The sequence below is a fragment of the Antechinus flavipes genome, chromosome 3, assembly GCF_016432865.1.
Source record: "Antechinus flavipes isolate AdamAnt ecotype Samford, QLD, Australia chromosome 3, AdamAnt_v2, whole genome shotgun sequence".
NCBI lineage: Eukaryota > Metazoa > Chordata > Mammalia > Dasyuromorphia > Dasyuridae > Antechinus > Antechinus flavipes.
Genome location: NC_067400.1, coordinates 214,330,624 through 214,348,452, shown reverse-complemented (window position 1 = coordinate 214,348,452; position 17,829 = coordinate 214,330,624). Strand labels below are relative to the sequence as shown.

Sequence of the window (17,829 nt, the reverse complement as noted above, 5' to 3'; positions counted from 1 at the left end):
CCTATTTTAGTGTTTGATTTTAAAAATATTACTTTCCTTCTGTCTCCTATGTTCCCAGTATCCCCTTACATTAATTATTCATCTTAATGTGGTGCCCAGGCCTTCTCCCACAATCCTAATATGGGAAGAATCTCATTTACTCAATCAAGATGTCAGGATATGGCCTGATATTTGTTCCTTTTAGCTTTATAAGAAGCAACATTATGTTCTAGTTTGAACTCTGATATGTAAACATTTCCAAAATAACCTAGAATAAAAATGATCTCCAATAAATCATATGAAAATTGTAACATGTACTTTCAAAAAAATACAAGATCATTTGCAAAAGAATTTTAAAATTTTCAATGGAATAAAAATTTTCATGAGGTAGTCTAGGATAAATCCAAGACATGTACGCTCTAGTAGGAAAGAGTGTATGGTTTATGCAGTACGTCTTTTCTCTATTTTTAGTACTTTGTTTTTGAGTAGCTAAAAGATTTGGTTCAGTACCATAAACACTGATTACAATTATCAAATGCACTATTATTGTCTTTAAATGTGAGATCCATCCAATTTTAAAATTTTGTTTCCTTTTAAAGAATAGTTTCTAACCTTAGAAAACTAGAATTATGATTTTACTTTATCAATGTGAACTTTAGAAAGTTAAGAAAATGCAAAATAACTGACATTTTAGCCAATTATTTAATATATTCTGTTTCATAGAAACCCCCCCAAACTGGAATGATATGTTATAGACATTTTAAAAAAGAAACATGTTGATATAAGCAGTTCCTCTTCACTATGGAATCGATGGTACTGATTTCATGGATTTCAGTCTCTACCTATAGTTTTAATATTTTATATTTTGGCTAGCTCAAACTAACAAAAAATAATTCACTTTTATATACACGTCCATTCTTATCTGTATATTTTGACCTCCTTATTTAAATTATTCATGAATAAGACAGATAAAGAGTGATTGCATTGGTTCTATGACAAAAACAAAGGAATAACATAAGCTTGAGCTTGTCCCAAAGTGTGTGTGTGTGTGTGTGTGTGTGTGTGTGTTTACCCCTTTCTTAAATTTTTGCTATTGTTGATTCTGGTTGTTGGCATCTGTGCTGGAATTTAGCATAGTTTTCCAAGGAGAATTCTGTAATGTATTTGCTTATGCCCCTTGTGTTTTAACATGAGTTTCTTGTTTCTTTCAACAAAATGCTTTAAATCTTAGAATCTGGTAGATTTCCCAAGATTTATATATAAATTAAAAGCCTGAAAAATCAACAGAAACTTTCATTTGGACCTTGGATTTTATGTTATATGCATTATCTGCTGAGCCTTCCTGTTAGGAATTTTCAATTTGTTCACAATAAAAGAAAAATATTTTTAAAATAAAGGTCTAGGTTTGATGATCTAGAATCTTGCAAGTAAAACAAGTAGATAGATGGGTACATGAATAATCTTAGATTTGTGTGTGTGTGTGTGTGTGTGTGTGTGTGTGTGTGTATTTCATGAATTCTAAATCTATAACAATTCCTTTAATTCTTTGTACCCGTAAGTACATCATTAAATGAGATTTGATAACTTTTTATGTGAGGTAAGAAATAAGAATGTGCTGTCCTAAAACCTTAAAACATATTTTCCCCAATAAACTTCAAAATGAAAGTTGTGCATTAAAAGGGAAAAAATATAGTTATCTTCTTAAACAATAGAAAACCTTGAGGGAAATTAATTATTAAGTTCTTATTAATTCTCATTGTCTTTGGCAGGATTCCTGGGATTGTATTTTTTTTTCCAGATGCATGATCTGTTTTCAGCATTTCCCAGTACAGAACTATATCCAATATGGTATGCATATGTGTGAATGTGTGTAAATATATATGTATGTACATATTTGCATTAATTTTTGTGTCCATTTGATATGTACCTTTTGAAAAAATATTGTAGTCTTTTTTTTTCCTACTATAGCAATTAGATATCGTAATAATGTCATTAATTGACCTTATCTTGTTTGGGAATGATTGGGGAATTTTTTATTCATTCAAATGGAAAATTACTTATACAAAAGAATATATAAAACAATAGAGCTCACAAGGATGAGTCAAATGTAGGATAAATATTTTTCTCTTATTCACTGAAGCACAGTACTTTGTTCCCTCCCCCCCAAAAAAATTCATCTATATAAGCTTTTGTGTGAAGCATTATAAAAAGTTTGGAAAAATATTTTCATTTTAAGAATGAGACAACATGTTCTCAATCACATGAACATTTTTCGGAAAATGGATGCAAGTAGCAGTTTTCCTTCTTACTTAATGAATGAATGAGAGAATAAATAACATTGCACAACTGGGGAGTTTAAATTCCTAGACATAAGGAAAACTTCGATTACTGGATTGGGAGACAGTGAAATGATTGATTTCCTGAAGAAGGAATGGGAAACATTCCTAGGACTAAATCAATCAATTACTTTGATATTTTAGTTACCACCAAAATAAGTTAGTGTTACAATAATAGTCAATTCATGATTAACATGAATTTATCTGGATTTGGTGTGGGTATCAGAATAGAATTTTAGCTACATTAACTGGGATATTCAAGTAGGGCAGAATATAACGCTAAATATTAAACATTTTTAGGAGGTGAGTAGAAATGGCAAGAATATGTATAGCATGCAAATCTTCATTTCATGTACCTATTCACTATAAGTACATACAAATTATTTTCCAGTGGTATCTTTAACTAATAATATGGATGTGGCCTAATTATAGCACTTGTCATATAATTTGGGAAAAATAGTCAAATATTTATTTCCCCCAACTACTATTTCTTAAATTAATACTATTCATGTATTTTCCAGACTACGATCTCTCTAACTGCTCTTGTTTTTTAGTGCATTTATTCCTTCCCCATTTGCTTATATCCAAAGCTGTTCTAAATTGGTCAGTCAGATATAAAAATCACTTTTCTCCAAAGAGTCTTTCCCAAATCTCATCAAAGACATATTTGGCACCCTTTGTATTCAGTCTAAGAATAGGAAACAAAATTTCAATTACAATAGACATATTCTTCATAATGACATAGGTGTGTTTTATATCTTCAGTCACAGAATATGGACATTACTGTCATGATGCTTGTGGCATGCAGGATTTCAGGCACATGATTAGAGGAAAGATCTATAAAGAATTATTAAGGAATTATATGTGATTGTAACTTCAACTAGGCATGATAAGGATGGGAAAGTACCTATTTGTCCTGCAAATATCCTGTAGTTCAATATTCTTTCACTTTAAAAGTCATTTCATTTTAATATTTCTCTGGGGAAGGCTTGTAATGATGTGGATGATGTTGTTTAAGATGAGGTCCTAAGAAATGAAAAAAAAGTATATTATAGTTTTATATAATAGGCAATTGATACATATGTGTTCATTAGATTGAATCATAATTTTTCCATAACAAACATTTGATTCCTATTGTCTCTTTGTCCCTTTTCTATTCCCAACTCCCTTTAATACATGCATACTATGAAAGTATAAAATAAAATAAGAAAGGAAGGGGAGAAGAAAGGAGGGATAAAGAAATGGAGAAAGGGAAGAAAGGGAAGGAAGGAAAGGAAAAGAAGGAAGGGAAAAAGGAAGGAAGGAAGGAAGGAAGGAAGGAAGGAAGGAAGGAAGGAAGGAAGGAAGGAAGGAAGGAAGGAAGGAGAGGAGAAAAAAGAGGGAGGGAGGGAAAAGAGGGAAGGAGGAAGGAAGAAAGGGAGGGAAGGAAGATAGCCTATTTTGCTATAAATACAAAATTAGAGTTACAATGGATGAAAATAAGTCAAATCAGTATAATTGATCTTTCAATTGCTATGGTTAGGAGAGTTTTAAGTGGGGCAAAGTCCATGCTTTATATGAAGCTTTCACAATTTATATTAAGGAGGGCTGTAATTAACACATTATGTGTTCCTAATTAGCTTGACAGATTTGGTTTTGTGAGGCAGCTAGATGGCTCCATGGATAGAGCACCAACCCTGAAGTCAGGAGGATCTGAGTTCAAATGTGACCTCAGACACTTAACTCGTCTTAACTGTGTGACCCTGGGCAAGTCACTTAACCCCAATTGCCTCAGAAAAAGAGAGAGAGAGAGAGAGACAGACAGACAGACAGACAAACAGATGTGGTTTTGTTTAAAATGTCCACACTCACTATGAGCTGAAGATGGTAGCAGGTCAGGTGTCCGGAAAGATTTTATTGTGGCTGGCCCTTCCCCTCCAGTAGTCAGTACTTGTACTTCCAATCTATAAAGTGTGGATGGTCTCAAATTGGGTACAGTTAGCACATAGTGATCCTAAAGAGTTAAATAAAACAAAGATGAATAATTTGGATTTAATGCACAATTAAAGCATTCTCTGCAGATATTTTGTTCCTTATATGAGGTTATTTGTTTATAGTACTACATACTCACTTGAATTTTGAAACCACATTTAAATTTGTAAGAAAAGAATGTTTCTGCTAATTTGCTTGGGTTCTCCACTGTACAGTTTCTTAGCACCTAGCTAAATTCTTGGCAGCATCAGACATTTGGCAAAGAGTAAATCTGCAAAGATGCCAATTCTCAGGGTTCACTTGTGGGATTTCAAAATTTTTGCTGGCCTTAACATAAGACTTTCCCATAGTTTTAAGTTTTCAACTGTACATCTTTTGATGTGAATTCATAATCATTCCAATTTTAAATAGTGATTTTCCTTAAAGTATAATGTATTTCAGGGGCTATGACCTTAAATGTTTGGTTTTTTACACAGAAAAATTCTTGCAACATTTGCCTGGATTCTTTATAAACACAAATACCTTTAAAACAGATTACTTTCTTATGTCATGAAAGTTTTCCTTTCAGAGTTTCTCTCTCCCTCTCTCTTCTTTTCCCCACCTTTCCTCTTTCTCTCTCCCTCCTTCCTTCCTTATCTTTTTTTGTGTGTCTCTTTTTCTCCCTCTTCTTTTTTCCTCTCTCCTCCCTTTCCTTTTCTTTATTTTCTTCCTTTTCTTTTCCTCTCTTCTCTTTTCCTTTCCCTTCTGTTAAATATTCTAAGTAAATTTTGAACAGGGTTAAAAGCATACATCTTATTCCCTTCTCTCTCTATCTCCCAAAGAGTAAGTGGTTTGCAAATTAGCTCAACTCTTCTTGTTGTTTATCTCTTAATTCAGTCATTTTTCAGGGAGAAAGTCAAGTAGGAATCACTTTGTTTAACTAATTGTTATTTAGTATGTCATTTCAAAGGGATGCTTACATACAAGAGAGGGTACAGAAGTCAAACATAAACTTTGCACATAGCATGAGCAAGGTAACCCTTACCATAAAGCTTCCCCCCCCCCCAAAAAAAAATGGTGATCTTCATCTCTTCTCCGATTTAACTGAGCAGCCACAAATTCATTGCTAGCTAAAGGCAGTCTAGGGAACATTTGGGGCCAGATGTGGTCAGTTTTCCTCTGAATACTTTACAATTCTATTACCACGAACTAAATCTGAAGGGTTTTGGAGCCTATAAACTATCATCAAAGATTGAATGGGTAGGAGAACAGAGAATTTCAAGGTATCACAGAGTTCATTAGTATAGAAATTTGAATTCTGAATTCAATGATGAACATTAATGACAGAAACAAGTACCTGTTTCTATATAACACTTACTGCTGGCAATATCTGAGACTGGGAAATGATGCTGTTGGGTAAGCTATTTTGTCTACTCTCTGTGGTGACTTCTGCCCAAGTGACTTGAAATCCTGTCATAGGCTGATACAGATTGGCCTTGGACATCTTCCAGGAAAAGTGTCCTGTGATATTGACTTCTTGAACAACGAAAGACGCTGACAGGTTCTCAGGCTTGGCTAACACTTTGGAAAGAAGTGGACCTATAACAACATTAAAAACATAATACAGTGAGCAGCAATGAAAGTAGGCCCTCTTAAGAATTTGTGAATCAAATTTTATTGCCTTCTTCTAGAATTTTTAGTCTAGGCTTCTAGGAACTAAAGTTGGTGGTTAGTCAAGCTACTTCTGATTTATTAAAGATGACAAGTAGGGGGAAAAATTAAGCAATTTTCTCAAAATTTCCTTCATTACGGGCTTTTCCCTTGATGTTTCTGTTTTAGTAAAATGTTACTTGACAACAAAAGTACTCTTTTCTTTTTTTTTAGAAAACATTTTTATTGATACCTTTTGTTTTCTTTCCCCCTCTTCAAATCCAAAGAACCATGCCTTATAAGAAATAATTTTTAAAAGATGAGGGAGGGAGGGAGATAATCATCAAAGAATAAAGCAGGATATTACATGTAATGTCCCAAATATGTGAACTCTCTCTCTCTTTTTTTTTTTTTTTTACAAAAAAGTCAGGGAAAAAAAAGGGGGGAAAAAGATGTTTGTTTTTCAAGTATTTCACTAGCAAGACTTAATAGCAGAAAAACTCCAACATGAACTACTATTTAACAAATGACAATATGAGAATGAATACTTTTAACAGCCTCTCTAATCAAATTCTGAAAATATTTTCCTAGCATGTTTAATATTCTCAAAAGTATACTGACTCTAAATTAGATCTTACCTCCTTCACCAGGGCAACTATTATGTTTGTGGTGTTTCCCTTTCAGAGCAGAGCAAGGTGGAGTAGTAAAGAAAATGCTTTCTGCCTTCAAACGACCTTTGGGTCTTGCTGGCTGGACAGTCACTTTATATTTGCATGAAAAAGCAAGATCTTGAAGAATTATATAATTTTCCTAAAGGAGGAGAAACCAAATATGCTGCAAATAAATTCATTAAGGATAAAACAAAATTATCAGAAGATAAATTTATCTCTCCTTCAAAAAAATTTTTTTTTCTTATATGTTTAGCTGACTCAATGTGGCTTTTATAAAAACTACAAAAGGCATACTGTCTGTTATGATTAATTACAATCAGAAACATTATCACTGCTGCAGGATATGTCCTTTAATATTAAACAATACCTTAGTCATTCTGCATGAAAGCGGCCAACTTCTAACACTTGGAACAAATTCTTGAACTTGGTGGCAACAGCAGTGGGTAATACAAAGTTGTAAATGCTAATCTAATTTATTTTTACTTTAAGAAAACTGATTTAAGCTGTTCTGAAAGAATGCCTTTGGCTATATGTAGCAGATTTTCTTAGAGTATATGTAAATCCTAAGAAAGTCTAATAACAGTCATTGTTACCCTTATGGCTTCTAGCCATGCTATTATCATCAATTTATCCCAGGTCCAGATTAGCTTGCTAAGGGGTCAGACATTTGGCTGTTGTCCTACAGTGTGGATCTTTAAAGTTGCATCAACATGTGAAAGACCTGTCCCAGGTATCCTTTTTGAATTTCTAATCATTACAATTAATACAATATAGTATTTCTTTTATTCAGCATCAATCATATCTCATTAGTATTGGAATGCAGTATAAATTATGTCTAGGGATTTCTCTACTAAAAAAATAGAGATACCTATTGGATTTTAGAGAGAATATGGTTGCAACTGGACAGTGAGATAGGAATGAAAGAACAAGTCTAGAGTCCAAACCAAAAAAAAAAAAAAAAAAAAAAAAGCATGACTGAGTCCCCTTCAACTTATTTTTAGTGGAGGTGGAGATTAATAATCAAAGCAAGGGGTGGAGGCAGATGGAAAGAATAATTTGCTTCCTAAATAAATTTCTATTATCCTCCTCTTTCTGAGAAATGTTTAAGGCTTTGGGTGCTTAATTCAGATGGGATTAGACAAGAAAAAGAGATAGGAAGAGAATGAAGATAACCCAAGTTTATTGTCTATTTTTTTTCTCTCTTAGAGCCAATTTTTATTTTAAGTAATACATCTCTAATATTTTTGGAAATCAATAAAAAAATTAGGGTTATATAAACAATATTCTTCTAAGACATTGTTTTCAGAAAGTCAAGAATCACATAATTTCTGTTTCAGTTTCTGTATCTAAAAAAATGGGCTAAAATATTAATAGTTACTATATTGAAGGGCTATTATAAGGATCAAGTGAGACGACATATGCAAAATGCTGTAAAATAATAATAATTTCCATAATAATAACTAAAGGAATTCTTAAAGTAAACTACAGATTTTAATAATGTACTTTTTTAGATTCCTGATACTTCCAAGCATAGAATTATTAGGGAATTTATTATTTGTTAAGGGACAGGTCAATTCTCTAAAAGCCTCCACAGCTGTGGATCAATAGCATCTGAAGGAGGTGCAGGGCAGCCCCTGCTGACAAAAGTGTTGCACACTGGGAATGAGATAAATTGGAGGCAAAGGCAAGAGGAGAGTGGTTAGACAACGCAACAGCCTCTCAGAGAGGTCAGAGAACAGCAACTGCCTCTTCTCCTTGTATCATCCTCTCACAAGAGGAGATCCATTATGTGTTGGACCTCCAGCAACCACTGTAAGGTAGGTCCCATGTATTCCAACTGCTCTCCCGTGTATTCCTACAATTATTGAAAAACTACTGAGAATTTAGTGGGAGCAGAAGTAGAGCGAGGAGTCAGAAATAGTTTTGTTGTGAATTTTTTTTTTAATTCTATTGGAAAGGAAACTGTGAGGTCAAATAATCTTTAATATACAAAAAGCACATGGCTAGGACCTAAATAGAAAAAAAAAAAAAAGAAAAAGAAAACAAGAGAAAAAAGGGATTCAAGATTAAACTTAATTTTTAAAAATGTAATTAAAAAGGGAGGATTATGGCTCTTCAATGTCAGAGTGGAATTTTTAAATATCTTTATGTCTTGTTAAGTATCCAACGCTTCCCCGTTATGGTCACCTTTCTTTATACTACCTTGATGCAGTTAGGAAGAACATAAATAGTGCTCTGAGCCTGGAATCAGGAAGAATTCAAATACAGTCTTAAACCCTAACTATCAGTATAAAATTTGGCCAGTCACACTGCTATGTACTTTAGTTTCCTCAACTGTAAAGTTGGGATAACAGTATTTGCTTACCAGAATTATAATGAGGATTGAATTATATAATATTTGAGAATCACATAGTAAGTATGTAATGTTTCCTTCTTTCCTTTTTTTCCCCAGAAATTACTTGTCCTCTTTTTACTTTCCCATAATACAGTGTGATATAAGACATCTCAAGAGAATTTTAATTTTGACTCCCTGGGAAATTTCTTTCATATCATCAAGCTTTAATACTTAAATAAGAACAGTTTTATCACATATTTCTTTTTTCTAGGCAATTGAAAGTTCTTTTAAAGACAAGCAAAATTCAAACAAATTCTAAATAAGCATCAACTATGTCAGGCAGTTATTCAATTGCTGAGGATAAAAATGTTTTTTTTTGGTTTGTTTTTGGGAGTTTTAAATCTGACCTCAATAAGCTTATATTCTATTCAACATACTTATTTAATGCTTCATATAAATAAAACATTGTGTTAGCTCCAGGGGATATGACGAGAACCCAAAGCAGTCATAGGATCACAGATTCATAAATTTAGAGCTGGGTGAGACCCTAATGTCAATATTCTAAAGCCATCATTTTTATAAATGAAGAGACATTACATTATATACCCAAAATCACATGGGCAGTCAGTGGCAAAGCCAAGTATGAAACGCTAGGTCCCTTGACTCCAACAAACAATTAATTTGTTAAAATGCCTATTGAGTTGACTTGATTTGAGGAGATTAGGGCAAGACTGACTCTCCTGGTTGTACTAATCTAGGCTTACCAATAATGTAACAGTATTTGTCTGTCTAACAACAGTGAGCTTCATCTGTTTTTGTTTTGATGGCTACTGGGAGGAAAAGCAAGGAGGGACTCTGGTAAGAAAAGATTGTAGAGTTATTTTGGAATCACACTGTTGGGAGCTTGGGATTCTAATTGTATCAGCTTGCTTAACACAAAAGGAAGCCACTGATGCTTTTTAAGCCTGATGATTATTCAGAAATTCAATGGAAAAGTCAAATAATTAAGACCTTTACAAATCAGATAAAAATTCTGATTTTTTTTCCCTATTATCCAATTTTATTTTAATTCAAGCTATGATAACATTTTAAATTTGATGTTTAGGATGCTAAGTTCTATGTGTCACAAATTTGTCTTTTATACGTCTAGTTTCTAAAAAGGTCTATTTAATCTTCAAATGTTAAATATGCCTGAAAGATAAGAAGAACAAGAAGATATTTACATGTAAAACAGAATATTGAGAAGTAAAAAGGGGCCGCACAAGTAATAGAATCATACAATATTAGAGAGGGGAGATGCATTTTTTAATGTTTCTTCCTAAATCCCCTGAATCCTTAATCTAGAGAATCTAGCATGGTATTAAAAAAAAGAAAACTAACTCTAGCGCCAGAGTTCCTAGATTCAAATTCTGTCTCTAACACTATATGGATAATTTTGGGCAAATTGTTTAATCTCACTTGGACTAGGTTTTATCAGTGATAAAATGAGGCTATTAGTCTAGATCATCTTTGAGGTCACTTCCACTTCTAGATCTCTAATCACAATTGCCCAGTCAGAAGTCTGATCCAACTTGAACTGAGACTTGAATTCAAGTCTTCTGGCAAGTCTAGTACTTTTTGTATTTCAATCCAACTGACAGGAGAACTAGATGCTTCAACAGATAAAGGGCTGGATCTGGAGACAGGAAGATCTGAGTTCAAATCTAGCCTCAAATGTTTATTAGTTGTGTGATCCTGAACAAGTAATTAAACCTCTGCCTGTCTCAATTTCCCCAAATGGAAAATGGAGAAAATATTAGCATCTGCCTCAAAGATTCCTGTGAAGATCAAATGATATACTGTAAAGCACTTAGCACAGTACCTGAAATGTAAGACCTATTTAATAAATTCTTATTCCTTTTCTTCTTCACTTTCCCATTTTGAATGCGTGAACAACTCTGAACAAGTGCCCCCCCAAAAAAACTCTGTTTAACAAACTTTAAAGACAAAAAGTTTACTACTTCCTGAGGCACCCTTTCCAAATTTTAGAAAACTTTAGTTTTTAGGAAATTTCCACTTACATGGGCCAGACCAGTTGCTTTCTCAAGTCCACTTGTTTCATTATGAGCACATGATTCTGCAAACCACTGTACATGGTATCGATTCACACTGGCATCTAAAAATACATTTTTTAAAAAGTAACATTTTTAGCTGTCTCAATAGTCCTTAAAACTTCAAAGAACAAAAACAAGGAGAATTTTAAGATGTTTTAGTGACCAACAAATTATACATAAAAGATAGCTGCATAGCTATCAATTAGGAAAGTCTACAGCTGGGAAAATTCAACTTTTACCTAAAAAGTAATCCTTAGTCAGAAAGAGATATAACAATCCTTAGACTTTAATAAGAATAACAATAATTGGATCCTACATTTTAAAAAAATTTTCTTTTACATTGTAAACCTAATATGATCTTCAATATACATATTTCAACATACAAAGACCTAGAGGGAAAAAAGAATTACCTAAGATACTTGAAATCCTAATATGTAATTTGTTTTTAAATGTTAAATTTAAAAGATAGTAACAAAATAGTTCCATTTTGTCCTATCCCTCTTCTTTTTTTTCCTATATCTTAAAAAAAGGCTTTATTGAAAAGACATATTTACTATAATGAGTTTTGTATTGGTTCAATCAATCAATAAGCAGTTAAGGGCTACTAAATGCCAGGCTCAATGTACTAAGCACTGAGATTACAAAAAGGCAAAAAACAACCCCTGCCCTCAAGAAGTTTACAATCTAATGGGCTCAACATTAGGAAAGTAAAAAATATAATAGGCCACATCTATCCAGTTAAAATCACATGACTCTGCCAATAGATGAAAGGAAAAAAAAACCTTTTGACAATATTGTACTCATTTATGTTAAAAAATAAAAAAGAAACAAAAATGTAGGAAGTATATTAAGAAATGAATGATTCTTTAATATTATAAGCATTATCTATTGGAAAAGTCACTATGATAAACACATCTATTTCATCTCATATCCTCCTGCAATAGAAAAAACCTTTTCTGATCCATTTTTTCCATAACAACAGCCCCACATATAAATTGAAAAAAAAAAACCTGAATTCTTTTAAAAGGAAAACGTGTGCTATTCAAATTTTTATTAACTAGCTACTGTTTTAAGTTCTGGAAATGAAAGTAAAAAATTAGATGATCCCTGCTAACAAGAAACTTGAATATTTATATTCATCTGAAGGAAGGGATACATCTAAATAAATATAAAATATTTTGAAGACAGCACTAATAACTAGACCAAACAGTTAATCAGTCAACAAACTGTAAATAACCACCAGGCATTTGCCAGATAATGGAGATAAAAATGAAATAAAATAAGTATCAACTCTGATAAGAACCTTTTAAAGATCCTCTAATTTAATCCTACTTATTATAAAAGAAATAGTAAGATGACTGTGAAAATGTTTTTAGGCTTTAAACTTAAGAATTAATCATGCCATCATTTTGTTTGTAGATGAATGCATGATAATCATCAGTAAGAATGATACCATTCAATCCCTGCTATACTGGAGACATGCTTATTATGGATATTTATATCTTTTCCCTACATAAATATTGTTTATGCTGATAGGAATAAACTAGTAATTGGAAGAATCTGCTGTTTGAAAATTTTCTTTCCATGCTATGATATGATCTTTTCTTTTCTTTCCTTTCTTTGAACACTAAAGAAAGAAAATGCAGAAAATAAACTCATGATGCTGTCAGAAAATATGCTTTGTTATTGTAGTCTTGTGGTTACAGTCACGCGACTATATATGAAGGATGTAAAATTATACAGCTCTTATTGGTAATATACATATTGCACTGAATGGATGCCAAGTGTTTGTGAGTTTCAGGGGGAGAAATTCTTTGATGGCTTCAAGGCTATTCTAGTAAAGACTTGATGGAAGCAGTGTGGAAACCGAAGAGAAGGATCATAAATTGTACAAAATAAACAGTATCTCTAGCTAGCATCAATGGTGTTTGGTTGACAGAAGAATAGCTTACTGGAAATTTTTGAAAGAGCAAGAACAAAAGTCATTAATAAAGTATTTTCTGCAGTGTATTTAAATGTTATGAAAATGAACGTGATCACTTGGAATATGCCTTTTTGTCTCCATCACCTGACTATACCAGGGTGATAAGAGAGGCACTTTTTGTTTCTAAAATACTACAGATGATATATGCAAGTCCCTTGGAAAACAAAAACAAGTAGTCCTAAGCTACTGATATTGAAACTTTATTAACTGATGACCCTGTGATCCTATAAAAATGTGATACATTTACTGAGTCAAAAAGTATAATTTCTTGAGTATCCACTCATTGCTGCATCCTCATACTTGTTTTTCACAGATAAAAGTTGAAGATGTAATTACCCAGAAAAATCTTCTTAATCTCCTTTAGTAAGGATCTTTAATAAAATAGTTATATGTTTATTTTATTTAACTGATATGAATTTTTAAAGCAAAAAGATGGTTCTATTTCAATTATTCAATTGAATTACTCAAGTAATTTCCATGATTAATCTGACAGTGAAGGAATTAAGTACCACTCAACAATGATCTCAACAATTCCTTAGCTTGTTTATTTTTTTCTGCTTTTGTGTGAAACCATGACATTTATTGTTAATATTAATAATAGCTACCATTTGCATGTCACCTTAAGACTTGCAAATATTTTACAAGTATTATCTCATCTTTATAATCTAAGAGAAAGGTATCATTATTATCTTTTAGAGAAAAGGAAATTGAAACAAATATGTTAAGTAACTTGCCGAATGTCACACATTTAGTAAGTCACTGAGGTCAAATTTATCTCAGGATCTTCCTGACTTCAGCGCAGTGCTATATCCATTTCTCTACCTCACTGCTTCAATATGACAAATAAAAATGCCTATTCTGTAAGTTTAGAGTGGGGGGCAACGATTCAATTTGAAGTACAGAATAAAATACACTTTCATATCTCTATAAACATTATACTTTCACATCATGTCAATCAATTATTATCCTCTATTCTTTCTTTTTCCTGAAAATATTGAGGCAAGAAATATATCACCTACCTTCTAGAGGAACCAGACTCCCAGCACTGACATAAACTGCCATTTTTATTCTTTAATGAATGGTATTACATATTTTATTCCTATTGATTCTTACATATTACAAAACATCAAGGCAGCTTTGATTTCTTGATATTGGTTCAAGCTCAATTTGTGATCAAATTTTTCATTTTTGTTATTTGATGGTGAATCACATTTTTCCATGTAATGCATGATAACTGATCTACAAAGAGCTTTCCTCTGTTTTTAATATGGAACAAGTACCAGCCAATACTCATACTAGTATCCCTTATTCTCCCTAAATGCCAGGTCATTTTCTAGACATATTTGTTATATAGTATATGTTTTATGTCATTTCTCATGTAAATAGATTAATATTAGTATTTTATATCATATATATTTACACATCCCATAAATTGTTCCACGTGGTTTAGTGACTTTGCAATTTTGATTTTTTTCCTGAGATAATAGTTATTATATCATGTGCAACAAAATGGTATTCATTAGACTTTCCTAAGAAATTATAATAGAATAAATGTCTTTTATCAGTTTCCCATTTTCCAACATAAATAATTGGTCAAAGTAAGTTGCATTGAAATTGCTGCATTTCTTTTTATCTTTAACCTGTGACTTTGTTGATCAAACAGCTCCCTAAACCAACTGCACACAGATGGCTAATTTTGAAATGACTCTATTCTTCCTAGCTAGTTACTGAATTTCTTAAAAGAGTGACAATTCATGTTTGACAATGTTGTTCAACATTTACCATTCTAAGATCTACTGAACATTCTTCTTTATGCATTAAATGATTATAATAGGTATGAGTAATCAAAGCATCAACAATGCTTTGGCCTTTTGCATTTCATGATTCTGAATATTTTCCAACATGTCTTTATTTATGGGAATCACTGAGCACTCAAAGCACTAGATGATTTTGTATACAGAATCTTATCAATATGTTCACAGAATTCCTTTATTTCATTCTTTACCTCAGATTTTTATATACACTATATATTTTAAGCATTGAAAGTTGATAACCACGAATTGCACATAGTGATGTTTCACAGCACGAGGAAACCAACTCCACACTTTTTTCATTTGCAACTTCAAGAAAACCTGTGAGTTCTGCTTCCATTTAAAGAACTATAATTTCTTTTTGTAATCTTGTCTTTAACAGTAAGAATATCAACAGAAATATGTCTCTAATAGTTTATCCACTCATTGTTTGTTATTACATAAAGGTCTCACATGTAAAGGACCATCAGTAAATGGTTACAAATGAATTTAAATTTTATGCTTTGTTAGTTTAGCTTTAAAAATCTCATGTTGGGGGAAGGGGTGGAGGGAAGGAGGGAAAAAGTTGGAACAAAAGGATTTGCAACTGTCAATGCTGAACAATTACCTATGCATATACCTTGTAAATAAAATATACTTATATTTTTAAAAAATCCCATATTAACCCCATGGTGAAAGGAAGCAGGAGAGCAGAATTTTTGTGAATTACTGTTCCATATTAGAGAAAAATTAGTAATCTTTGAGTTTAAAACATATTCACATAATATTGGCAGCTTATAGGTAAGTTATTATCAGCTCAATTTGGGGTTCATTGCTCATTCACTAAGATTACCTATAAATTATGAACCAGCAAAATTCAAATTTGGAATATTTTCATTCTTTGCTCCAGTGTATATATTACTGTGTAGGTGCATTTTCCAGAAAAGTCATACTAAGGCTGTCCATACATTTCATTGTCCATTTTCTAAATAGTTATTTTTACTGAAATAGCACTGCAAAAAATCCTCAGCATTTAATGTGCAGAAATTTAATAATTTATGTGCAGTGCACTGTGGAGCTACAGTTGGAAAACTTCACTGAGAGATTTATGATCTCATTGCTATGGAGAATCCCTCTAACAATGAAGTTCACAATTTGCCATCTTATTCTTGTCCTATCACATGTTGAGGCCATACACATCTAAATAGTCCCTCAACACATTAGAGTGATTGCTTTAAATTTTGAGACCGTCCATTGACATCAATGGAGCATAAATACTGTTCATTAGATATTTCTCATCCTTTCCATCGACAGAGTTTGCTCTTTACTCATCATGTACCTTTCTGATGATACCTTTGATATGACTTCTGCTGTGAAACTTTTTATGAATAATACTTAACAGTATATCCTCACTGTATTTCACATAACCAAAACTTTAATAATCTTTTTTTTTTACTTTATTAAAGCTTTTTATTTACAAAACATATAAATGGGTAATTTTTCAACATAGACCCTTGCAAACTTTCTGTTCCAAATTTTTTCCTCCTTCCCCCACCCCCTCCCCTAGATGGCAGGTAGTACAATACATGTTAAATATGTTAAAATATATTTTAAATCCAATATATGTATACATATTTATAGAGTTATCTTGCTGCACAAGAAAAATTTTTGAAAAATCAAAAGGGGGAAAAAAAACCTGAGAGAAAACAAAATGCAAAATTTTAATAATCTTAAATTTTAAAAAACACCAGGTCTTATTCTAACTTAACTTGACTGGAATTAGAGGGATTGTTAATGGGCTCTATCCCACTCTGACCAACAGGGGAACTTTGAACTATTCAATTTTTGACTTCCTGTTTCCTTAACCAATCTATTAGTTTCCAGAGTCTCACTGTAAACAACATTGCAGACATGTGACTAGATTGTTCTATTAGAGCTCAGAACTCCCACATTCAAGAAATATACCAACCTCAAACTCTGAATTTATAAGCAGAAATTATAGAGCTGTAACCCCCCATACACATATATTTTTAATTTTTTCCTTCTTTTTCTTCTTTAAAGATTATTAGAATGTCAGAATTAATTGCACCTCTTGCCAATCTACCAATTCATTTTGTTATCCATCTCTATATAGATGTTTTTATCTATTGTTTCTCACTATTTTAATAATAATTTCTATGATGATCAAACCCAATATTCCTTAAAAGGATGTTGTGAAGGATTTTACATTTCAAAACTTTATAACTCTCACTTGACAAATATGAAATGTTTGCTGAATAAAGCATTTACAATGTTATTTTGTTCTCCTTAGTGAGAAAGCTGGTTTTTATTAGCTAATCTTCTTTAAAAAGTGGAGATAGATTGTACTGGTTTTTTTTTAATACATTTTCTAATTTTATACACTTGAAGCATAAAGAAGTAAAAAATAGTATTTAGACTCTGAATGGGGCTGAAAAAGAGTTGAGAGACCACCAATTTAATAACATTACTTTATCATGCTAATAATATCAATTTAATTTAAATTCATTCTATTCCTGTATCGGTTATTAATAAACACCAAGTTAAACATGCTTCCAACTGATAGAATTATGACTTAGATCATTTTGTGATTATCTGGATATATTTCAAAGTGTGTAGTCTTAGATATTTCCAAGTTTGAGTACTTACAAAGTTGTGTGCGTGTGTGTGTGTGTGTGTGTGTGTGTGTACTTATATATACACACACATATATAATTAGTTTCCCACAAGTTATCAAGTTCATATGTCTCCTCTACCAGACTGGTTAATTTTGCTTTTACATTTTTGATACTCAGGAAAATTCTACTGATATTTATTAAATATTTTTCAAGTTATAAGAAATTTAAAATTTTCAAAATTCAGAGATTAGTTTTTATAAACAGAGTGAAGGGGAATTTTCTCTGCTCAATCACAATACTTCAGTTTTAGCCTTGGAGGTTTCTAGGCTAAGGAGCTGCCTGGATCTTATACATAATAAAAAAAAGATAGACATTCTGGCATCTAGTAAATTTGCCTCCTTGCTC

The 17,829-nt window shown here is 32.0% G+C and overlaps 1 protein-coding gene across 1 annotated transcript in view; it reads right to left on the bottom strand.

The window, feature by feature from the left end:
* Positions 1-1,463: 1,463 nt before the first annotated feature.
* The window catches only part of ANOS1 (anosmin 1), a 238,575-nt gene continuing 222,209 nt past the window's right edge, over positions 1,464-17,829 (bottom strand). The window contains exons 10-14 of the mRNA XM_051984561.1: positions 10,982-11,076; positions 6,554-6,725; positions 5,644-5,864; positions 4,167-4,308; positions 1,464-3,341 (exon numbers count right to left, since the gene is read on the bottom strand). Of these exons, the coding sequence (XP_051840521.1) occupies positions 3,283-3,341; positions 4,167-4,308; positions 5,644-5,864; positions 6,554-6,725; positions 10,982-11,076 (689 nt within the window). The 3' untranslated portion in view covers positions 1,464-3,282. The remainder of the gene's footprint in view (positions 3,342-4,166; positions 4,309-5,643; positions 5,865-6,553; positions 6,726-10,981; positions 11,077-17,829) is intronic.